A 25,598-nucleotide genomic window follows, 5' to 3' on the forward strand; every position below is an offset into this window, starting at 1 on the left:
GGTTTGGGTTAAGGATTTGATATAAAACTTGAATGAATGGTCTTATTTGCTCTCACCTCATTTAGACATGTGGGTTTGAGGGTCTTCTTTGATTAGACAGCTACGAACATTTTGGACCCCTCGTACATGGGGTTATGTGTTGACTAAGTTAAATAAATGTGTGGTCGTACCCTATCTACAGTGGGGAGTTTGGGCCTCAACTAACCAGAATGGGATGGTGGTGCCCATCTACAATGAGAAGTTTGGGCCTCCACTAGTGTTGAATTTATGGAAAAGAGAAATACTTCATTGACTTCATTAACTTATTATAATCATAGTACATGAACCTCTATTTATAATAGAGGAACGTAGTAGAGTCCAATTACAATAAAACTACCTTTGTCCCAATTACACCCGAACTCTAACACTTAAAGATAAATCCTAACATAATTAAATAACTCAAAATAGATAAAAGACAAACATTACTCAAACGAGAACTCTTCTAGAACATGACCATAAGATAAAGATGCCTTTATTAGTCCTTCTTGATCTTCCAACTTATGTGATAACAATGCCAGCTCGTGGTAATCATGGTGGGTCCTTGGGCCCATCTTGTGGGCATTTCTTGGTCGTGTGGCCCATGTTATAATACTCTTAGATATGTGGGTCTTCCTTGGCGTGTGAGCTGGAGCCCATCTTCCAACACTCCCCCTCAAGATGGGGGGAGAAAATATCATGAACCCCCAGCTTGCTGCAAATGATGTATAAATTCTTTTAATATAAAATGGCACATATTCTAATATGCCTTCATCTTCCAACACTCCCCCTCACACTGTTGCGCCCTTCCATGAGGCCCTACTGGCATAATATAAGTGAAAGTAAAAATCACTCCTAGCCAGTAAGACATTGTTCCATACTCCAGTCCTAATGCTGGATGTAGGGCACACTCCGTCTTCTGTAGGTAATGTGTCTATCGGCATTGCTCTGAAGTGTCCACCACCGTGTCTCTCCATAAGACAACGACTCTCAAGTGGTAGGAGTAATAAAAGCCATTACAGGAAGATGGGGGGGGAGTTGTGGCATTATTTATAATGGTGTCCCAATCCAGACACCGACTCTCATGGTATCCCAACCGTGATATTTTTTAGAGTTAAATTTATCATGGTGTCCCAATCCGGGCACCGACTCTCATGGTGTCCCAACCGTGATATTTTTTAGAGTCAAATAAATTATGGTATGAGAAAAGTAGTTGAAGCCACCTCTTCTTAAATAATAATGTCCCCAAAGAGACATAACAACTGCATCTGAATATAACACGACCATCTTCCAACTCATATAAAACGAACCAAAATAATAAACCTTGTAGAAGGACCCATGAAATAATCATAATCCGATATAAATATTTTTTTCTTAGATGCAGAAGCTTCATCTTTTGTGCACCCCCTTTCTTGAATATTTTGGTCACATAAACTTATCCACAACATATGGAATACATAAACTTATCCACAACATATGGAATAAAATACCTCTTTCTTGTACTTCTCCCCCTCAAAGTGGAAGGTAATGGCAGTGATCCCAACTTGAACCAAATATCATAGATGTAGCCATAAGCCCATATAACAAAGATGTTTAGATAAGCCCTCAAACCAGGGAGAAGTGAGATATTTTTCTGATATATCAACTTAAAAAGTGACGCAAAACAATTTGAATTTTTCAATACAACAAAAAACCAACATGACCTTTGATTTTTCCAATGCGAATATATCTTTAAATATAGATCAGATTGACATGAAATTATCTCATTATGAAACTAGACTTAAATACCTTTCATCCAATTATAACTTCTCTTCATAAAATATAGTTATCAAAAGATAAATAATCTGATATATTTCAGTCTCTGTTATCTAGCCAAACTAAGCACTGTTTCTCTTTTTTTTCCAGCATGACCATTGACTCTTCCAATATCAATATCTCCTTATATAAAAATCATACCGAGAATTGGTTGAATACGTAAGAAAATAGACTTACATATTTTTCTTTTTATATATAATTTTCCATATAAAGTCTCTTTCTTGATAGCATAAAATACCTCGGAAGTTGAAGCTTTCTGTTACTGCTCAAACTCTTTTTCAATCTGACCTTAGTTGTTTCCAATATCGATTTCTCTTTGTAGATAACTCAGATCAACTAGATAACCAAAAGAGGATTATTTGGACCTTGTCAGAATTCTGACAAGATGATGTGAATCCTGCTTGGGACACCAAGTGGGAAGTATTTGGACCTCCATGGGGATGACAAAAAAGGGATAAGAAAGACTGATAAGTATTCAAGAGTGGCATTCCAAGTTTGACCTAAAGTATAAGGGCCTCAACTGTAGTCAGGAATAAGGATCTCATTGAATGACCAATGAGAGTAAGTTTGTAATCTAAGGATGTTTTATATTTGTATCGTAAATGTGGAGCACATGTATGAAATGCGTGTGTATGTTTCATCTGGAAATACAAAATATCCTACAATTGACCTGTTTTAGATTTGCTCATTGATAATATAGATGATTTTCTACCTTGGTTGCTACTATTATTCCTTAGCCTTCATTTTGAATATAAGATCATATCGATGGGAAAATTAGAGATGATCCTATTGTACAGTTTTTGGGGTGTACAATGCGGCATTTGCCGGTAGGGTAAAACAACAATCTAGTGTGATAGGTGTTATATTCCAAATGTTACTTGTTAGTTACTATGGATAACGATTTCTCTAGATTGATTTTTTTTTTAATGATGCTGAATTTTATTAAAACAAAAGCTCAAACGAGCAGATTACAAGGGGGAGAAGCCTTCCCAAACAATGATAGTTTGCTGGGAGGTTCCGAATTTTGGTAATTTATCAATTCTAGGAATGAAATTCCAATTACAATGAATTGATAGATTGAAATTTTTATTGAATTTAAAAATGACTATTAATAGGACTTACTGGGCAAATAGCTCACCATGTGTGTAACTACATTTGTTGGTAGGGTAAAACAACGATCTAGTGTGATAGGTGTTATATTCCAAATGTTAGTTATTACGGATAATGTTTTCTCTAGATTGAAATTTTTATTGAATTTACAAATGACTATTAATAGGACTTACTGGGCAAATAGCTCATCATGTGTGTAACTATCTTTTGTTTCAAAGGAGAAACACCCCCCCCCCCCCCCCCCCCCCCCCCCCCCCCCCCATCCCCATATTCAAGCTGAGAGGGATCCCGATAGAACTTCCATCAAAGTAAAGTTTGAAAAAAAAAAGTTATGGGGGAAGCTCCTTAATCTCTTGATTATAGAATTAACGACATCACAAGTCCTCTCTCCCAACCTACATGTCTTCCTCCAAAGACTTGATTTCTCAATTCTCTCAATTCTACAATATTGATGCAACATGATGGTATAAATTCAAGGAATAACTAAGTTGAATGTTTTTTAGAATATGGGTAACCTAGATTTCAGCAGCAACTAGGAAAACTACAATTTAAGTTTGAATTTGATGAGTAAAAATTGAACAACAGTAAGCTTTCTGTAATTATTAAGAAAAATAGAAAACAGATAAAAAAACACAAAGGATAAATTTATCAGAGAGAACAAAACCCAGAACTTCATTCAATAGCAAAAGAATGATGTTTTTGTGTTCCATATGAAAGACCATTGTAGGCATACAAATCAACAAAATAGGAAACTCCTATGTTGTCCCCAATAAGAAACAGACTCGAATTAAAATTTACTAAATCTAGTTCTACTTGCCGGAAAAGAAACTCTATATATTTGCTAACTTTAGACCACTAATTTGGAAACAAGGAACAAATTTAACATAGAGAAACTATTACTAGGAAAAAAACACTCTACTTGAAGGCTCTAACTAAACAGCAAGTTGCTAAAAACAACTAGTCACTTGCCTAAGTAAAGCTTCTAATTCAGCATGCTTGACGTAGGAAACTGAAACTTACAGAAACTTTCCAATTTAGGACTTTCAATCCTTGGAAATTGTCCTAAAATAGGAAATTCATGCCTCATTTAATTGAATCTTTTTCTTCCTTCTTTCATAAACATGAGTACCTTTGGGGAGATGTCTTCTTATACTTAGATATTCCTCAGTTAAATCCTCCACCTTATTATGTACTGTGTCATATATGCATACAAGAGTCAAAAGACATATATAGCACTAGTAGGCATCTTACCAATAAATATACCTGCAGAATTTAGTGGTGTGGGACTCTTTATTGGGCCTTGAGCATCAACGGTGCCATCCAGAAGATAAGGGAGTTCCAAAAGTTGCAAGAAGGATTCAGTTTGAGGATTCCGGCAATGGCCTAACAGTAAAAAGAAATTTTATCTTAAATAGCAAATTTTGACAAAATAATCTTGTTTTCCTAAATAGAACTTGATATATTTGTTTTAAAAAGCAGTGAGAATTTCATTAAGAAAGAGGAAGGGTCTACAAAGACAACAAAAAAAGCAAGTAAATACGCTAGCATCAAAAGATTAAAAAAAAGGGAAAAAAAAAAAAGAATAGACACTAGTTGATTTCTTGGTTGGGATGCCTCTTGGCATTTATGTTTTGTAGTTTTGAGTGTTTTGCCCATCTGAGTGGCCTTTTGGTGATTTTTTTGTATTTTGTATTCTCTGCTTTTACTTGCAATAAATTTCTCATCCTTCTAAAAAAATGATAAATATATCAAGGAGGAATGACTAAGGGGAACCAATCCCCCACAATCAAATATGGTTTAGAAACATCAAAATGAGCAAATAATCTGCTATGGAATTAGTACTTCTAGGATATGCAACCAAAAAATCCAAAGTCTCTTACAGTATCACTAATCTCATCATCAAAATGGAGCAGATGCGTTAGCAGACTCTTGTCTAAAAGAAAAAAAAATAATAATCACTGCCATATCACCTTCCACAATAAGAGGACAATAGAAACATATATTGCTTCTCTTGATCTCTAGTTCGTAAACCTGAACAAGGGTGAGCTACATTTGTTGTAGAAAAGCATTGATCCTTGATAGAAAAATGATTTTTTGGCTATGAAGAAAATGGATTATACTTGAAGACAACATGACAATCATATTGTTTCATGCAAGATAGCATTTCATTGAGTTCATCTCAATCTTTGGAAAGTATCATGATCATCCATAAAGGGTTGCAATTTATTCGCATTATTTTTTTCACTTTTATTGAGTTCATCGCATTACTCTGTTTTCAATCAAGAGGTACGTTATTACAATTTTTTTCTTGATAGTGTCCCTCATTGGTAGAAGTAGCCCCCTCGTGCAGATCATGGAAGCCAAAATTCCCAATTTCTCTAAAAAACAAAAGGCATCTAAACATCCATTTAAGCAGGCTACAAAAATCCTACTATGCACTTCAAGATACAAATGGAAGAAACAAAATAAATAGAGCAAAAACTTTAAACATGACAAATGAAGAAATCATACCAAGAAAGCATTTAGAGTTTGATTGAGAAGGATCATAAGACGGAACGGTCTGAACAAAATCAAAAGGTTTACACCCTCTAGTTCTCAGCTTTTCTCGGACACATTCTCGACACTCAAGCAGGTCAACCTGCTGAGCACTAAAAGCCACAAGGAAAGTTTATCTATCAGCAATTCGAGTTAAATGAAGAATATATAGAACTAACATGGCATCATTTCAACAAAAATATATAAAGAGTCATACCCAAACTGCATAGATTTTTTGGTCAAAGGGAAGAGTGAATTCAGTTTCTTAGTTATGGTGAGCCACTCTTCATCATACTCGATTTCATGAGGTCCAGAGTCTGATTCAATTTCAAGAATCTTAAAATACAAGTTAAAGTTAGAGATCCAAATACTACCCTCCTGTGGGGAAAAAAAAAGAAAAAGAAAGAAAAAAACAAGGTAACAGACTACTGATACCTGCAAAAAGTTGCGACCTCGAATGCATTTGTCAAGTGCAAGGAACTTTGTGATTGGACCACCTTGCCCATGTTGAACAATTGCTGGAAATTTGCAGTGAAGATGAGCAGAAAACCAATAAGGTGGCTTCAATTTATCCAGCAGTTCAGCAGCAGCCTTACTACCTAGAGTTCTCTCCTTTATCTGTAAGACAAGACAAATATGTAATAGATTTTAGAAGCTGTAGAAACTAATTGATAAAAAACAAACGACAAAAATCCCCCAAACCACACACATGCACACACACACAACTAAAAGATCACTATGTTTTTCTCCTATGATATGGTATCATCCCAATAGCTTAGTTGAGGACTTAACGCATGCATGGCACCTGCCCGATGAAAATAGCAGATCCAGTTTTCAATTTGAGCAAGCATCTTCAACAGAGGATAGACGAAATTGATATGAGAGACTTATCCTGAGTTTAAGTGAAGTTGGACAAAACAGGAAAAAAGAAAAAGAAAAAGAGATGGTGCAATAGCATAGTGAGGCTCCCAAAGCTTGGAAAACTGCTTCTCTCATGCTGCGTTGGACATATCCTTTGGGCTCTATGGAAGGAAAAAAACAACAGAAAATTCAAATTTAAATCTGATCCCTACTGAAATTTTGATTGATATTATTGTGGTAACGTAACAACTTGGCTATTGACCCGAACGGAGTTTAGAAGTTTTAGCGGCTCCAATCTCAGAGGAAACTGGCGGCTTGTAGCTGGGTTGACTCAGCCTTCCACCAGCGGGCCATTACTTACTAAACTTTGATGGAAGCACTCTTGGCTGTCCTGGTCCTAGGGGATATGGCGGAGTTATCCAGGATGCAAACGGTTGTCTTCTCTTCTCCTTCGCTGAGCCACTTGGAGTCTCCGACTCCACCACTGCTGAACTCTAGGGATTACTCAATAGGCTTCAAATCTTCACAATCCATCTCATGGGGCCCCTCTGTATCAAAGGGGATTCAAAAACTGTCATTGATTGGTGTGCAAAGTCAATCCTACCTCCTTGGTGGCACTGGGATATGTATTTTGATTTTTGTAATTTAATTTCTTTTATAAACTGTAGTTGGAAGCACATCCACGTTCTGCCAATCATTTAGCAGACATTCAGGCTAAGATGGGTATTTCACTCCAACACTTGTTATGGAGGAAGGCCCACCTAGCTAGGTTTGTTGTACTTTTTTCCTTTTTTAATAGTTATATATCCTTATTTAAAAAAAATAGCATAATGAGGCACGAAAAAGAAGAAAACTAGAAGGTGGAAAGAGATGTGAGATTTCTGAAGATGAGTCAACTGATGATGTATGGAAAATTATTTGACAACAAAGGGAAAAGAGACTTGACAAGGGAGGGCAGAGTGTTAGGAATTAGAAGTCCTAATTTAATACTAACAAGAGCAATAATAATCACAGAAGAAGAAATAATCAAGCATGAAAACACAAGATTTATAAAAGTTCCCCTCAAGGTGAGACTAAGTCTTGTCTTCCGCCGATGCAATAATTCACTATGATGATGAAGTAGTTTACAAGAGAAATCGCACACACTCAATGATAACTCTAATAGCTGCGCCCCAAATATAAAGAGAAAACTAGGGCAATCAAAATACAAGTGTGAAATCCCCAAACTACCCTTAATGAAACAACAATCCATACAAGATCAATCCGCGTGCCGACTTTGCATTAATTAGACTCAAGAACTGAACACAGAGGACTATCCAAAGAAAAGATCAAATTTCTTCCATTATGGGAGGTCATTCGACAACGAAGCGAAAAAAAATCTAAAGATGAGGGAGGGTAGAGAACTATCCAAGGAAGAGGTGCAAGATGGAAATTCTTCCATTATGGGAGTACTCTACTGAAGATTGATGATTAGGAGTAGCACTAAGCAGAGCCAGCTTGCTAGTGGCTCAGTTTTTCTCAAGCTCATTAACCGGAATGAGCTGAGTTCAAGTATGGTCAAGGTCAGCTTGAAGCTTGCAAACCGACTCAAGAAGCAAAGGTGCAAAACATATTTTATTTTTTATTATTCCCAACCACTTTTAGCTTAAACCCTCTCAGCCAGACAAAATCATTTGGTGATCTGAATCCAATGGGGATTTCTCTGTATCTTCTTGCCATCATCTTCATTCCTCAAATGTTTCTTCCATTAGTTTTGCTGCTGCTGCCCGGAAATTTATGGGTCCTCAAAAATCCCAATTCTTCTTAAGGAGTGGCTTGCATTGGAAGATATTTATTTGTGATAACCTGCTTTGACAGGGTTCAAACATCGCAAATATTCTATGTGTGCTATGTGGAATGGAGGAGGAACCTATCAACCATTTACTTCATTGCAGATTCTCGTGGCACATTTGGAACAACTTTCTCAGTTTGTTCAAAATTTCTATATGTTTTCCAGCCTTCTTTGCTGAATTCGTATCCAGTGGTTATGGGATTCATCTTCCCACTCTTAGAAAAGCTATTTTACAGGCATGTGTTGTTCTAATTTCTTGGCACATCTAGAACGAGAGGAATTTATAGGTTTTTCCAGCAACTTTCCTCTTCACAGATGAAGCAAGTGAATTTGCTTTCTTCCATGATCATCCACGGGCTGAAATCACAGGATATGTTTAGTGACATTTCCAATGATTTGTTGAGAAGTAGCAGGGATCAAGTGGCTATTCTTTTTTTTTTTTTTAAATAGTGTTGAGTTATATTAAAAAGGCTCAAGAGAGGAAGATTACGAGGGGGAGCCATCCCAAACAATGAGAGGTTGCTGGGAGGTTCCAAATTTGGCTAGCCTATCAGCCACAAAATTGGCTGACCTAGGAATGTGATTCTAAGTACAATAAATGGAAGATACAATATCTGCAATAGATGAAGTAATTGACCAATGCCGCCGAGGGGGAGAGGCTGAATTAGAGTACCAACTTATGACCACTTTAGAGTCTCCCTCAATCAGCAGCTTCCCTTGAAGTCTGTCTATGAAAATCTTCAACCCGAGATGAAGAGCATTCACCTCCGTAGTGGTAGAATCTGCAATGCCCAAGAACAACTCTCAACTTCTTGATATGATCCTTGGTGCCCACGCCGAAGCAAATAGTGTTATCCGCAAACTGAAGAATCGGTTTGTCAAAAGCCGCAATATCCGTTGTGGGGAGAAGCCACCCCAAACCCTTGGCCGAATAAATTAGAGATGAGAGATATTCCGCCACCACATTAAAAAGCAGAGGGGACAGGGGGTCCCCTTGACGAATGCCTAAGTGCCTTTAAAAAAACCACACACTGTACTATTCAGAAGCACCAAGTAGCTGGCCGAGGAGATGCAACTTTGGATCCAGAATCTCCCCTTAGCACCAAAACCCATTCTTTCCAAAAGAATATCAAGAAGTTTCTAGTTGACTCTGTTGAATGCCTTCTCAAAATCCTCCCTTTGATAAAGGCACCCTACCCTTGGTGAATAGAAACTGGAAGAACCGCTCTGAGACGATTGGCAAGAAGATGCGCAATGATTTTATAGGTGCTGGTGGTGAGACTGATAGGCCGGAATTCAGAAGGAAACTCTACCCCGACTTTTTTTGGGAATAAGAGCGATGAATCAAGCCCCAATACTCTTGAAATAAATGCCCCTGTGGTAGAACGAGTGGACCATGTGAGCTATGTCTTCACCAATGAGGAGTCAGCAGTGCCGGTAGAATTCGCCATAGAATCCCCCCGGGCCCAGAGCACGATCCAGAGTGAGCCCCATTGCAGCTTTCTTAATTTCTCGACCTGAAAAGGGGAGCTCAATAAGACCAGTGGCTGCAACAGGTATGGCCATAAGATTAACCTGCTGAAAAAAGGGGCGAACTGTCTGACCTTCAGTGTAGAGATTTGCAAAAAAGCTTACCAGATTATTAGAAATAAGGGGTTTGTCCGAGGTAATCTCACCATTGACACACAGCGATGTGATATGATTGGTTACTCTTCTGGCGGTGGCCACAGCATGAAATAATTTTGTATTAGCATCCCCCTCTTAAAGCCATTTGAATCGAGCCCGCTGCTTCCAATGTACTAGATCACAATGATCGAAATTCTACAACTTCCCCTTGAGAGCATATCACTGAGCCGATTCAGCAGAGGTCAAACGTTTAGACTCCTCGTCCGCATCAATGATAACCACCTGAGCAAGGGCAAAAGCTTGCTCCGTTGAACGAGAGGATTGGCGGTCGAGGGCCCAAGAGCGAAAAAGGAGATTGAGAAGCTTGAGCTTCACCGGGAGGGACAATCCTCCTCCAAAAGGGCTGGATCGAAGAATCAAATGAGGAGTCCTTGATCCAAGCATTGTTGAATCTGAATGGTGGGGGCCCTAGCTGCTGAAGTGAGTGTCCACCATGATCGGCCAATGATCAGAGACAATCCTGTTAAGCACTTTGCTGGTACAATCACTATATAGCTGCAACCAATCTTCATTGGCAAGAAACCTATCAAGCTTTGAAAGCACAGGGGGCTGCCTTCCGTTGGACCAAGTGAAGGTCTTCCCAGATAAAGCAATTTCATCGAACTTCCAACATCCAATGAAGTCAGCAAAGAGCCTCATGGAGGTAGTAATCCTCCTAGACGGTGGGGACTAGGAGTGGCTTCGAACCGAGCCGGCTCGCGAGCGGCTCGAGTTCGATTCGGTATCTCTCGAGCTTGAGATCCAAAATCAGCTCATTTGAGTTAACGAGTCGAGCTCGACCGAATCAAGGTTCGGCTCGAAAGCTCGCGAGCCGGCTCGTTAACTGGCGAGTCGTGGGATCGGGATCAGGAGAAGGGGGGAACGCCAAGCCCCTCCCGTTAGCCGATCTGACCACCTCTATCACCGTCAACAGCTCCTCGCCGGTCGCTACATCCCCTTCCCTCCGATTTCTTCGCCTCCTCTGTTTCCATCGTCTCAGTGAAAAACCAGAGTACAGAGAGATACCTAAGTTGGGAGAAAATAATTTCTCCCACCCCAGCGTGAAGTCGATTTCGCACGTGTGAAAGTCACGCATAAACAAGTAAAAAAAAAAAACTTTTTTGTCTCGTCCTCATGGCTCTTGAAGAAATTGAAAAGACATTTAGTAGAAATACGTTTCTAGATACTATTAGTGGTTTTTTCAATAAATGTTAAAACGACATTTTTAGGAGAAATATAGGGACCATTAGTGCCTCATGTTTTTTGGAAACATTTTTCAAATAAGAAATTTTGTGCAATTTTCTTGCCAAGATGGGCTAGAAAACCGTATAGAAAAATTTTGAATAAGTATTTGACAGTTGATGCTATAATACTTTTAGCATGAGGCAATTTTCATAGCAATTTTGTGTTTGACATTTTATTTGATTAAAAATTTATCGATAGGTATAGTAATATATTAGATTGATTATTAATTTTTATTTATTTTCCTAGAAGTGGCAATAAGAGGTCCATTTAACTTTCCTAAGAAATTTTAAAATATTTCTTGTAATTTTCTAGTAAGTCTCTAATAGTAATAGGATTTTATTTAAAGGTTTTTTTGGAAATGTGTATCCTAGTAAAAACATTTCTAGTTTTTCCTATAATATAAATTTTCAATCAGGGCACTAAGGAGGTCATAGTAAATTTATGGCCAGATTCAAAAATTACAAAATAAGCTTGACAACATTTGGGGTAAAAAAGATTAGTATTGGTGGGTTTTAATCTATTATCGAGATTCAATCCCGAACCTCCCCTATCATTCTTTTTTTTTAAATGTATGCATAATTTTATAGATAATTTATTTGACATATATTTTATGTAGAGTATTAAATGTAGGTTAACATCGAACTCGGCTAGAGCTCAAGCTCGAGTTCGAAATCTTTAAATTAAGCTCGACTCAAACATAGGAAGGTTCAGACTCAGCTGGATTCGATGCTACCCTTATGCTCAATTTTAAGAAGAGGTCATGCCCAATTTTATGTAAAATGTATGCCCAATTTTATGTAAAATGTATGCCCAATTTTATATACAATTTATTTGACATGTATTTTTTGAAAAGTTGTAAATGTATGTTGGAGCTCGAACTCGAGACATGAAATTTTTGAAAAGTTTTAAATGAATGTTGAAGCTCAAGCTCGGCTCGAACTCGGTTAAAATTATTGGCCTCGAGCTCGATAACAATTTTAGGCTCAAGACTGGGCTCGGCTCGAACATAGGCGGGTTCGGGCTCGGCTCGGCTCGATGCCACCCCTAGTGGGGACTTCTCGTGGCAGAATCGGGTCACATTGAAGTCAACGGCAAGCAAAAGCGGAACAGGCCATCTCTGACAGACCAACAAAAGGTCGTCCTAGAAGAGGTGTCTCTTGCTATGCCTAGTAAGCCCATAGACCCCACGAGACACCAAATAATCAAAAATTCAAACCAAGTGGCTATTCTTCACTCTACAGATCCTCCTAAGCATGTTGAATGGTCTCCTCCGGATCCTTATATCATAAAGCTAAATTTCGATGGCTCCTCTCTTGGCAACCCAGGACCTTCGGTGTTTTTAGAAATTCATCAGGTGACATTTTAGCATCGTTCTCTGGTCCTATTGGGTTTTCTGATTGTACATCAGCTGAGCTTCTTGCCCTTCGGCAAGGTCTTAGAATTTTTCATGACAAATTTCAGGGTTGGCTTCATGTAGATATGTTGGTGTGAAGGGAAGATATCTCCTCCTTGACGACTTTGGCACTACTTTAATGAGATTCAGGATCTCTCTTCTCTTGTTGTTTGTAAATGGAGTCAAAACCCATATCAGTATGCTTAGCTGATTCTTTTGCTAATGAGGGGGTCTTCCTTCAATCTCTTATTGTTAGAGATTCCCATCTCTGATGTTTTTGTTTTGCCTTCTAGCTTTATAAAAATCACACTTTTTTCAAAAAAAAAAAAAGTGGGAATACTAGTTGAATTCAGTTTTGACAATAAGAATCCTACAATAATGGTTTGTGACAATCAAGCAGAAATTTTTATTCTAAGTACTTTTAAGTTCCACGAGACTAAGCATATTGAGGTGGATTGTCATTTGTTTTATAATGCAAGATTGTAACACCCTACAACAAATCAGTGGAGCAAAATGGAGATTTCTTTACAAAAGCTCCTAGAGAACTGGAATTTCATTCATATGTAATTAGCTCGAATTGTTTGGTATTACGATCCAAATTGAGGCCGAGTATTAGAATATAGAAGGCTAATTTAATAATTTTCCTTTTATACATGTTCCTCACTATAGAAATAACAAGTCGTGGTTATGTGGTAGAGTTTAGGCTCTTTTATTCTCAAATCTGTACTACTTCATGTGTTTTATCAATTGGAATAGACGGGCAATTTAGTCTTTTATCATGTACTTTCATCACTCAATGAATAAATAGGGATCAGGGGTCGACTTTGGACCCCTATCCAGACATGCAAGCAGTCTCTCTAACTGTCAAGGGTTCTTCTGATCTTCATCTCTCACAATTCTCATCTCACTAGGTTGATCCAACTTATTTCACAATTAGTTTTGTTCTTTTTCTTTCTAACCTCAATGAACTATTTAACTTTTCTCTTTTGTTAAAAAAAAATTGAAGCATTTAATAATTGGAAACTCAAAAAACAGATTCCATCTCCCTTCAAAGAAATGGTCAACAGACAAAAAACAAAATGAACAAAAAGACAAGATCATAGAACATGGATGACTACCTCTTTCTCGAAGTAGGGTTTCTGCTGAAGAAGTTGCTCCCAGTTACCATAATCAGTGATGCCACAAGGCCAATCATGTGACACAAAAATATCAATTTGTTCCTTAACTTGCAAGAGCTTGTACACATCATATTCACGTACATGATATACAGATCGGATATCATTGTTGTTATAAGGCGGCCTCTCGTAGTGTCCTGCTCATTTAGTGTTCAGTAAATTGGTGCAGCCTTGGTACATCATTTGTTGTGAAACAACAGATAATCGATTCAGTGAAACTAGTTAACTAACTACAAGATGGTCTTTTGCAACTTCGATGAAATATCTGATTAAACCCTGAATGTATAAGCCACAAAATGCTAATTCTAACCTGTTAAGTGTTGGGAACAGATACTCTAGCTAAAAGAATTTGATGTAGGTCCTTAAGCTTGCTTTCAACTCCCTTGATAGCAAGCTTTAAAAACCTTCCTCACATAAGATCTCAAGAGCATTAAGGTCAATAAGGCCATCCACACCAGAATTTAATCATCAGTTCAGTCCTATAAAATGAATATAACATCCTTTGTGTTGGTTAAAGTTGGATCCAAGTCCATCCAAAAAAGGCCATCCGTGGTTAGAAAGTTTTTCCTCCAACTAATAACTTAAGACTTTTCTCAGACTTCAACCAATGTCAGATTATTCCCATTGGCAGCATTAATATATAGGAAGCACTTTTAAAAATATGCAATAACGCTTAACGTTTAACTGCATTCTCCAATAAAGAAAAACTAATATAGGCATCAATTAAAACAACTAAAAGATAAAGCAAGTTAATATGGATAGTGAGTTTCACTTGCCTAAATAATAATGCCTAGGATTGTAAATTCCAGAGATTCCACCAATACGAATGTTCCCAAACTTAATTATTCCAGCAAAACCCAAGAAGTATACATTTGGTGCTGCCCATCCTCCATAGTACCTGGCAAGATGGCATGCTTGTTTAATATCTTCATCAGGAAACGTGCCAAAAAAATCTCAAGAAAAGTAAGACTAAAAGAAACTAGCAGAAACATTTCTTTATTTTAAAACTATGTCCATCTACAAAAGTAAACAGCTTTTGTCAGCATTCCCAAGTCTTCATGAGTTGCACAACGGAACCAGCAAAAACTTTCAATTTACACACAAAAAGATTAATCCCCAGCTTCCAAAGTATATGAGCTCACTAATGAAATTCAAATGAGTATTATGAATTTACATATAACACTTCTCAAAGAACCTTGACATATTCATAATGCTGATCATGATTCAAAGGTAACATCAAATGCACTCTTGAAAACTGTTAGTTGAAAAGTAAACATATATATTTTACGAATACAAACATAGACAAAAACAGGAAAAAAATAAACCAAGTGAGTAACTCACAACTCCCACAAATAATTTGAGGCTTCATGATTCCCTCCAATGAAAATAGTAGGAACTGGTGCCACTTCTTGTCCAGAGTAATACTTCCAAAATGAGTTCATACTCCGATAATGATACGGCACATTTACGCTTTCCAAGTCATTTTCATTTCTGACAGCCTGCAAAACCAAGAACCTGTAATGAAATTGCGTTTCACCAAAAATATGAAACAAACAGCACAAATCTGGTGCGGTGCAGAGCGATGCGATGCAGGGGGAAGCGATGTGATACGGAGCAAAAACAAGGTGTGGAGCAATGCGGAGCGGGGTGTTACGATACCGAGTAGTGCGGAGCGATGCGAAACAGGACAGTATGATCTGAGCTGAATCGAATCAGAGAGATGCGATGCGAAAGGGGGAAAAAACACGAAGCGTAGCGATGAGGCGTGATGCGCTGTGATACGAAACAAAAACACCCGGGGACCCATCTTGAAGCACCCCCTTCTCCCTTCTCGCCTCAAAAAATCCAGAACCTCCAGAGCCATCTCCCCACAGCATCGCCCAGACTCTCTGTTGGACGACGAAGCAACGCAGTCGCTGCAGCAACAACAAAAAAAAATCCTTTCGAAGAGGAGACATCTAGATCGAAAGAGACAGCTGAAGAAAAAGAATGGAAAACAGTAGTGAGCCGCACATCAAGACGATGGATCAGGGTGGAAAACCTAGAAGAATTTCACTTCAGAAAAGGCACTGGATCTATCTCTCTCTTGAGGAAGATAGACCGAAAGGGTACCTCACTGCAAATCATCTCCCAAGCAGGAGTAAAGAGATCCTTCATCTCAATCCCCATTGAAGCCGTAGAAGCTTTCACCTTCATCCTAGAAAAAATATGGGAAGGAAAGATTGGGAGAAGTTTCGGCAGATCTTCACCCCGGAGTTAGAGTTCCAGATCCACATTCAATTTCATAGAGGAAAGCTTAAATGCTCGATCACCCAGAGACAAGCTAATAGAATTATGGGGATGGTTTTTATTCAGCGAAACCCAAGCTTAGGCTTGGGATGGAAGCAACTCCAGTCTACGATACACCACCTCTCCCAACCACAACCCACCAAAAAATCCCCTAGCATCAATCACTCAAAACAATTAAAAACCCAAGCTTAGGCTTGGGATGGAAGCAACTCCGATCTACGATACACCACCTCTCCCAACCACAAGCCACCAAAAAAACCCTTGGCATCAATCACTCAAAACAAACCAGCTTATCATCAACCCCTATCGTCCTTCAGGAGAAATCAGAAATCCCAAGAAGCTACCTGGGGGAAAAACATCCTCCAAAACACACCTTACCCACCCCCTTTTGTCTTCGGGAAATACTACCCACAAACTCCAACCATTCAGAAAACCCCGATGAAAATCTCAGAAGAAAACACCACCCCTTCCCTTCCACCTCCCTCGAAACTCTCTCCCCACGAGAACCATCTCTCTCTGGTCCTCCCCGAACAAACTCTGACAGAGGGTGTAAAGAAACTACTATTGGCCACAATTGTCACAATAGCGAATGACTGCAACTCATCCGACTTGGATCAAAGCCTGGATCAAAAAAAAAGATTACCTCCGATGGCCATTGAAGATCGCTCACATCCAGAATAATCTCTGGCAACTAGCCTTCGGATCTATAGAAGATAGAGAAGCTTTACTCAGAGAAAAAAATGAAGCAAACTCCCCAATAAAAGACATGTGGCCATGGGTTTCTGGCCTTTATTGGGTCGAACAGAAAGTCACTGCGCGCGACATCCCAGCAGAACTTTGATGTAAGCACACCCTAGAAAGCATGGCAAGTATCTTCGGAGAACTCATCTGAGAAGACGACAATCCGCAGGAACTCCTCTAGGAAAACTTCTTCATCAGGCCAAACTCCCTGGTAAGAGGAACTAAATTCATTGAACTTTCTTCTGGTGAACTTTCCGCTTGGGTCATATTGGAATTCGGTGAGTTTTGTTGTCTCCCACCCTCCATGGCCTCTACCTCGAGAGTTATGGAATCACAACTAACTCAGTACAATCTTAACCCATTGAATGCCAAGCTAAACCAGATCTGATCTGAACCAAGGTCATGGTCCGAGTTAGCCATCCCAACTCACCTACAGGCCAACTCGGGTCCCATCATCAGAACCATCTCGAATGAATATTCAAATTTCAAAACCCTTGAAACGCACCTTGTCAATCCTCCCATCACCTCACTGACAATTACCAGTCCCGAGAATAACCCAATTCACGCGACCTCTTTATCCCCCCACACAATCCCCGAAACATCATCCTAGCCAAACACCCCAGCACTGTCCCCACAGCTCTTCTGCACCAACCCATTCTTACCCCCCTCCCTGCACCAGCCCACCACCACAGACCGCCCGTACCTGGAGCCGAACACCCCTCTGACCTCCCCCACCAAATCTCCCCATCTGACACCTGGAAGCCTTGGGCCTCTCAACATTTCCAGTCCCAACCTCCCATACCTGGAGCCACGAGCCCTCCTGACTCCCCTTACCATTCACCTACTGCTTCCCCCATCTCCCAAAATAAACACCTCATATCAACAGCCCGTACTGTCCATATCCCCTCCCCCACCCATCAACTACACCACTCTTGAAGCGAGAGAGAGGCGATTTGGGAGAGAAATTAACGTTACGCGTTACGTTGGCCGGTGAAACCCGTAACGTGCACCGTTAGCTTCGATTGTGCTAACGTGCGCCGCTTTTCGAAAATGAGCCGAGATCTTTCTCCGATCACCGTCCCTGCGGCTGGTGACCGAAACCCTCGACGGTAGACTTCCGGCAAGGATGCCGACTCCTTCTCCGACACGATCGACGGATAGAGGTTGACTTTCCAAAAAGACGCAGAAATTCCAAACCAGAAAAACGTCAAGCCAGACGCTCGGAAACCTTGAATCTTCCCTCCGACGAGCCAATGGAACCTCCTACGGAAGATTTCGAAGCCAACTGTAATGACGATCTCTCGGCAACAGAAAAGGAACCCCCCCCTCCCCCCCTTTCCGTTTCAGCTACGGAAAAAACAGATTTACAGTGGAGAAAGTAGCTCGGAGCTCCGAACAGGTGATTCGTATCTCCTCTACCGTCAGATCGAAGATATCCTTCATCTGTGTCCCGATGGAAGCCGCTTCAAGCTTCGTCCTTCAGTTCCAACGAGTCACGAATGAAGCTGGCTGAACCCGTGAACTTTGGACACGGGATTTGATTTTCTTCCTGTCAGTGAGCTCCTTTCGGGGACAAAGAGAGTGTGTCGTGTCATCCACCGGCGTGGCACAACAGTGCTCGCCAAGATCTATATTCCCGAGGCCAAAAACTCGGGATTTGGCTGGAAGGAGTTCGAAGAAGCCATCCGGAGCCTCTCTCCGGCACAGACTCCGACAGGGGGAGCCCCCAGATCCAACGGCACCACCCTCCCCCCCTTATACCAGAGCCCCATCAGAGACAAAACACTCATCTGAGCCCATCACCCCCCCCCCCCCCAAACCAGCCCTCCCCTTTCTTCGAAATTACCCCCCCCAAACCAGCCCTCCCCTTTCTTCGAAATTACCTAACCCAGCCATTCAGAACAACATGTTCCTACACACCTTTTTCCTTCAGAAAAATCTAAAACCATCCAAATCCCTCCCAACTTGCTCCATAAAGGGCGACAATCTCTGACCCACTCTATCCTAGTCCACACCTCCTCCAGTATCGTCAAATCCAGCATTATTCAATGGCTGATTGATGAGCTTCACCTCCCCTACACACCCAGAATTTCCTACCTCAACCCCCATTCCTGGCTTGTTCACTTTGAAACCCAGCAAGAGTTTTCTGCGGCCCTTGCTTTCATACCCCACACCCCCTTGGGCATCGTTGGGATACCAGAATGGCTCTCCTTGACTCCTTCTAGTCAATTTGGGCAATGGGCTACAGTCGTCGGCCTCCCTGCGGAACTATGGCACAATGAGGTCTTCACGAGCATCATCTCGGAGTTTGGTGACATAATCGCTCTGGAGCCCCTTACTGAGCACTGTCATCGTCTTGATGAGGCCCAGATCCTCATCAATCCTATCCATCCTTGCGAAGGACGATACTTTCGATGCATTATGGTGGATAATGCCCGATTCTGGATTCGTATTGAGTTGGCAGATATGCAAGATTTCAGAAATGTGACCTCAAGTCCTACAACTAAATCCAGAGATTCTCCACAACCTGTCCACACATTGAGAGTAGCAACCCCGGCCTCTTCACCCCAGAAGATGAGTCCTGAACAAGCCAGTCCTACAGTTGGCGATGACTCTGTTCCAGCTGCCTCCTTGGTTGTCCCTCCCTCCAGCCTGCCATACCACCCACCCACCAGTCCATCTCAACCCATCCCAAATACTAGCCCTAATAGAATCTATTCCACCCCCCAGATACCTACAACTGCCATTCAGCTTCCCACTTTACCCCCCGAAATAACCACCCCCCCCCCCCCCCCCCCCCATTAAAAGCCCCACAGGCCTCCCTTTAACCCCATCCCACAGTCCCCAAAATTCCTCCTCCTCCTCCCCTTGCCACCTACCAGCGTCTGAATAGAGGTCATCCGAGACAACTTCTCCAGGATGGTCCTAGTGCTACTTCTAGATACCCCTGCAATCCAGAGATAGGGGACTTCATCCTTTCAGAGACGGGTGAAAGAGTTCAGAAGTATGTGGCTGCTCTTCAGATAGAAAAACAAATTCAACCGAGAAACCTAGGCACAGATAGTGGAACTTGCTAAGGTGATGGGCACCGTCTACACGGAGCCCCCCAGGGGAGATAACCACCTGTCTGAGAAGTCCAAGATGAAAACTAGTGATCAATGATCATTATCTCTTGGAATGTTCGAGGAATTAGGTTTGTGCGTCGTCGTGCAGCAATTCGAGACGTCCTTGCCTCTACCAAGGCAAATGTTGTTATTCTTCAAGAAACCAAGACGGCTTCTCTGTCCCTTGGATATATCCGTGAGTTGTGGGCTCAAAAGGAGCCTGGATGGATTTCTGTGGATGCGATTGGATCGGCTGGAGGCATTCTGATTGTGTGGGACACTAATACCTTTGAGGTGATCGATCGCTGCTGTGGCACTTACTCCCTCGAAATCAAATTGAGAAACAAAGGATTGGGGAACATTTGGTGCCTTGTGGGTGTGTATGGTCCTACTAGACACCACGAGAGACATCTCTTCTGGGATGACCTTGTGAGGACTTGTCAGAGGTGGCCCATTCCTTTGATGCTTGCGGGAGAGTTCAATATTACCCGCTTCTGCCACGAGAAATCCCCGCCCTCCCGGAGAATCACTACATCCATGAGGCTATTTGTAGACTTTATTGGCAGTTGGGATCTTGATGAGGTTACCCTATCTGGGAAGACCTTTACTTAATGGTAGACAACCCCCCGTCCTCTCCAAGCTTGACCGCTTCTTAGCCAACAACGACTAGCTTCAGTTATACAACAATGCCACAGGCAAAGTCCTGAATAGGGTTGTTTCCGACCATTGGCCGATTATGGTAGATCGGATAAAGGTGATAGAAGAGATCGAAAGAGAAAAGATACAACTGATCATAACCATCACCTAATTCTGTTCTTCTCATTTTCTTCTCACTTCCGATCGATCAGTCTCACCACCAGTGCCAACAAGGTGCTTGCTCGCCTCCTTGCCAATCGCCTTAGGGCGGTTCTTCTATTGCCATTCATCATGGCCAAAATGCTTTTATCAAGGGAAGAAAAATATTAGATTCGGCCATGGCATGTCACGAGCTCATTCACCATTTTAAGGCTTTAAAGCTTCCCAGATTCGTCCTAAAGCTTGATTTCGAGAAAGCCTTTGACAGAGTTAATTGGAAGTTTTTGGACACTCTCTTGGGGAAGATGGCATTCGGGGAAAAATGGCGCTTCTGGATTCAAAGTTGCATCTCCTCTGCAAGCTACTCCGTTCTTCTCAACGGAACGGCCAGTGGGTATTTTAAGGGATCCAGGACAATCAGGAAGGGAAACCCCCTTTCCCATTTGCTCTTCAATGTGGTAGCAGAATATCTATCCTCTTTGATCTATTCGGCCAAGAACTGGGGTTGGATCCTCCCCACGACGGACTGTGCAGCCTTTGATGTGCCGATCCTTCAATTTCCAGACGATACCATTTGCTTTAGGGTTGGTACTATGGATCAGATCCGAAAACTGCATGCTGTATTAGGGCTATTTGAATTGGATTCTGGTAAGAACATTAAACGGAAGAAAACCACCCTCCTAGGCCATCATCTAGACTCACCTGTGCTTTAGGGTATGGCTGACTATTTGAGGTGCTCAGTGGAAAATTTGCCAGTTACATATCTTGGACTCCCACTCTTTGACTCTTGGCTTTTGGTGACGCTTTGACCTCCCCTTATTGAAAAATTTGAGAAAAGACTAGCTACTTGGAGGGGCAAGCTTTTATCTACTGCAGGGCGATTCACTCTCCTCAAGTCTTGTTTGGCAAGACTGCCAAATTATTTATTATCCATCATGCACTGTCCAACCTCCGTTTGCAACAGGATTGATGCTATCTGTCGGCGTTTTCTCTGGAGAGGATCAGAGGACACCTTCAGATATCATTTGGTGAGTTGGAAGGATATTTGCATGCCCCGTAATCGGGTTGGTTTAAGCATCCAGCCTACGAAGGAGATGAACAATGCCCTTATGCTCAAATGGATCTGGACCTTCAACATCAAGCATAACAACCTATGGGGAGATATGGCCAGGTTCTATCTTCAACCTTCAGGTGCCTGGTGGAAGGAGGATGGCGCTACTCACCTCCTATCCCCGATATGGAAATCAATTCAAAAACTCCTCCCAATATTCAAAGTTGCAACTTCCTTTCACATAGGCAATGGAAGGACCCTCTTTTGGTCGGATGAATGGTGCGGCCCCTACCCCCTCTCCAAGGACTTCCCGTGGCTCTCTAGGGTGGCGAGGGACCTCTCTTGCTCAGTAGCTGATTCTTGGAGATACCGCTCATGGAGTCTCACGTTTCACCAGGGATTAAATGATGAGGAAACTTCGGCTTTTTGTTCTCTCCTCTCCAGACTCGGTAGTATTACTATTCGTGAGCATGCAGTTGATAAACTGACATAGAAGCCCAACATTAATGGTCGATTCACAGTTACATTCGCCTACTCTCACATCAGAAAGCAAGATTACAGCATGCATGAGCATAAGGCAATGGAAGCTCACAGCGCCTAATAAAATCAAATTATTCGTGTGGATGGCCATCAAGGAGCAGATCCTCACCTCTGACAACCTCCACAAGAGAGGTTATACAACCCACGATCGTACTTGTCCCCTTTGTGGTGTGTGCCACGAGACAATCCAGCATGTTTTCTCACATTGTGATTTTTCTTGGCAAGTCTGGATGAAGATATTTTAGAAGATTGGACTCCAAATGGGGCTACATCAGGACCCTTTCGGCACCTATGAGATGGTTATAGGGATCCGCCTTCCTAAGTTGGGTAAGATAATTCTCTTGGCATGCCTTGCGCATGTCCCTAAGTGCCTATGGCACGAGCAAAATAATCGGAGATTCAACTCCAAGGCTAGCACCCCAGATAATACAGCTTCTCAGGCAGCAGGCCTTATCTCGAGTTGCTTACATACTAGGAAGGAGTTTGCCTCTCTATCGGGTGTTTTCCTTCGGAAAAATTGGGGTTTGATCGCACATATGGGCCAGCCCCTACAGGAATCCGGTTATGGCCACTTGGGATCCTCCCCCTTACAACTGCATCAAACTCAATTTTAATGGCAGTGCTTTAGGCTGTCATAGGCCGGCTGGAGCTGGTGGTGTTTTCAGAGACAGCAGTGGTGACCCTATTCTATCCTATGTTGGGCCGGTGGGTATTGCTGATTCAAATACTGCTGAAGTGAGTGCTCTTCTATTCGGCCTCCAAATCTTTAAAGAGCGGCTTCATGGCAAGCTGCTTATCGAAGGAAACTCAAAGAATATCATCAACTGGTGTTCAAAAGATAGTTCCCCCCCCCCCCCCCCTTTTGGCGCCACTGGTCAATCACCGATTGTATTGCTGACATTGTGTCATCCATGCATTGTAATTGGAACCTCGTTCCTAGATCAGCCAATTCTTTGGCTGATAAATTGGCTAAATTCGGAACCTCCTAGCAATCTCTCATTGTTTGGGAAGGCTTCCCCTTTCGTAATCTGCTCATTTGACCTCTCTTAATAAAATTCAGCATCATTTCAAAAAAAAAAAAAAAAAAAGATTCATGCTCATCTCCCTAGCTAGGGATTGTCCACACATACCTGAAAATCACCACAACAAATCAGAAGGTCGATTTTGGTGTTCTCTGCCTTCTCCAAATGCAAAAGAGTTGAATAAACATTGTCTAGATCCCCGTGCATGCATCCTTCCACAGCTATCTTCATAGTGCAAAGTTTACTCGAGCAAGAAGCAAAAGTTCCTACAATTATATAGTGAGGTAATGTGAGTTCAAAATCTGCCTCAGAAACTGGTAGAAGAGTTGTTAGAAGCAATGAAAACAAAGAAAATATAAATAGAGTCTTCCTTGGCAAAGGAAAGAAAAACAGAAACCTGAAGAAACCGATGACAAATTATATTTATTAATTTACATTATACATATTTATATACACTTTTGGGTGCTAGCTAGAAGCCAAATGGACTAGTGATAAACATTTGGACAATGTGTTTCAGATATAAGGTTAGTAAACCTCTTTGGCTCTAAAGAATGGTAGTTTGTTTTGTTGAAGAACATGTATGAAAGAGTTTTACATGACTCTTTTTTTCTTTTTAAATAAGATGTGTAAGTTGTATTAAAAAGAAAAGAGAGATTGCAATACCTTGCTAAACAGGGCCTCCTTCCACAACAATGTGTTGGAGAGAGACGCCTAGTTTAGCCTCTGCTAAATGATTAGCAGATCTAGGAATATAATTCCATTTACAATTTAAAGTATAAATTAAATTACATACATCATAAAACATATCCCAATGCCGCCACAGAGGACATTTATTGTTTGCGCACCAATTGATAACAACTTTTGAGTCACCTTCAATACAGAGGGGCCCAGAAGCACGACTTTTGAAAATCCGAAGTCCGTTAAATAATCCGGTTAATTCAGCAGTTGTAGAATCCGAATTTCCAATTAGCCCGACATAAGAAAAGAGAAGAACTCCAGTTTCATCATGAACAACACCACCAAAACCTGCAGGGCCCGGACATCCATACACGCTACTGTCAAAGTTCATTTTAAAATGGCCAATAGGGGGAGGGGACCAAATCGCCATACGAGGGGGCCTTGCAGGATAGGACATTCTAGCTACTATTCACCAGTTTTCTCGGAAGTTTGACCCTCGAAGATCACAGAATTCCTTACGCATTAAAATCCACTAAGTAACTTGACCAATAATTTTTTCAACCAATATTTCTCTAGAAATAAACTTTAGGTTGAATTTTCAATTATTCCTTTCTTTCCATAATGCCCATATAAGATGCCCCACAACAAGATATTAGCAATTTTCTAAGTTTTTGAAGGCTGGTATTTGTAATTGAGAGAATGGTTGAAGGGAGATTATGAAAGGAACAGAATTGGAGACCGATTTTATTTAAAAGGTTGGCCCACACAAAAAAGGCATACTCGCAATGTAGAAGGATGTGGGTGATCGTCTCCGTAGAAGTTTGGCAAATGGGACAAAGAGGGTCTAGGACATGGGCACCTCTTCGAATTAGGGTATCTAAAGTAAGGACTTTGTTCTAACATGCAGTCCAAATAAACAATTTAGCACGAGGGGGAGCATGCAAAGTCCATGCAATGGCAGATGGATGGTTGATTTGTGGATGATTGGTAGAGTTTAGGAAGCCATAAGCAGTGGAAGTTGAAAAATTACCTTTCGAGCTAGGCATCCAGATGCTAGTATCTGCCAAATTTTTTAGACTTACTAAAGAGAGCATGGTAATGAGGTCAAAAGCCACCAAAGCCTCAGAATCAGAGAGTGATCTTCGAAGATTCAGGTTCCACCCTCCTGAATCAGTTCGCATGTCAGAAATAGAAGCTTCAATAATTCTTGCCAGATTTGAAATCAAGTTGTGGTTGTTGTTGAAGCTATGTGCACCAGTCCACCAGCCAGTCCAGAATCTTGTCACAAAACCCGTGCCCAAGTAACATTTTACACAAGATTTGAAAGCAAGTAATAACTTAACAATTCTTTCCCATACTGGAGACAACCTATTACATCGCCCACCCTCAGTCCACCAACCCATCAATTTATTTGCTTTTGCCGCAACCAATTTTGTCCAAATTAATTCAGGAAATAAGTTAAATTTTCAGATCCATTTAAGTAATAGTGCTGAATTTGTAATGGCAGTATCCTGAATCCCAAGCCCACCAAGAGATTTTGATTTACATACCTCAGCCCATTTCACCAGAGAGTATTTCCTTTCCCCATTCAGTCCACCCCATAGGAATTTTCTTTTTAGCTGTTCAATTCTTTGGCAAACAGAGGCAGGACATCGATAAAGGGAAAGGAAATTAGAAGGAATTCCATGCATACAGGACTTCATGAGAACCAGTTTACCAGCCTTGGATTAGAA

At 41.1% G+C, this 25,598-nt stretch overlaps 1 protein-coding gene across 4 annotated transcripts in view; it reads right to left on the bottom strand.

Moving 5' to 3' along the window:
- The window catches only part of LOC137953010 (lariat debranching enzyme), a 53,120-nt gene that overhangs the window by 22,110 nt on the left and 5,412 nt on the right, over nucleotides 1-25,598 (bottom strand). For 3 of the 4 annotated variants that reach the window (XR_011112337.1, XM_068800185.1, XM_068800186.1), the window contains exons 2-9: nucleotides 23,296-23,453; nucleotides 14,987-15,144; nucleotides 14,422-14,543; nucleotides 13,589-13,782; nucleotides 5,911-6,093; nucleotides 5,693-5,811; nucleotides 5,452-5,588; nucleotides 4,192-4,323 (exon numbers count right to left, since the gene is read on the bottom strand). Coding sequence is in view for 3 of the 4 variants with exons in the window: in XM_068800185.1 (XP_068656286.1) it covers nucleotides 4,192-4,323; nucleotides 5,452-5,588; nucleotides 5,693-5,811; nucleotides 5,911-6,093; nucleotides 13,589-13,782; nucleotides 14,422-14,543; nucleotides 14,987-15,144; nucleotides 23,296-23,418 (1,168 nt within the window). In the remaining variant the exon portion in view is untranslated. The remainder of the gene's footprint in view (nucleotides 1-4,191; nucleotides 4,324-5,451; nucleotides 5,589-5,692; nucleotides 5,812-5,910; nucleotides 6,094-13,588; nucleotides 13,783-14,421; nucleotides 14,544-14,986; nucleotides 15,145-23,295; nucleotides 23,454-25,598) is intronic. The other variant, XM_068800187.1, reaches the window with a different exon arrangement.

This window comes from Aristolochia californica, unplaced genomic scaffold (genome assembly GCF_029961685.1).
Source record: "Aristolochia californica isolate CCGP_79_NKW_82.1479 unplaced genomic scaffold, dmAriCali1.0.hap1 SCAF_16, whole genome shotgun sequence".
Lineage (NCBI taxonomy): Eukaryota > Viridiplantae > Streptophyta > Magnoliopsida > Piperales > Aristolochiaceae > Aristolochia > Aristolochia californica.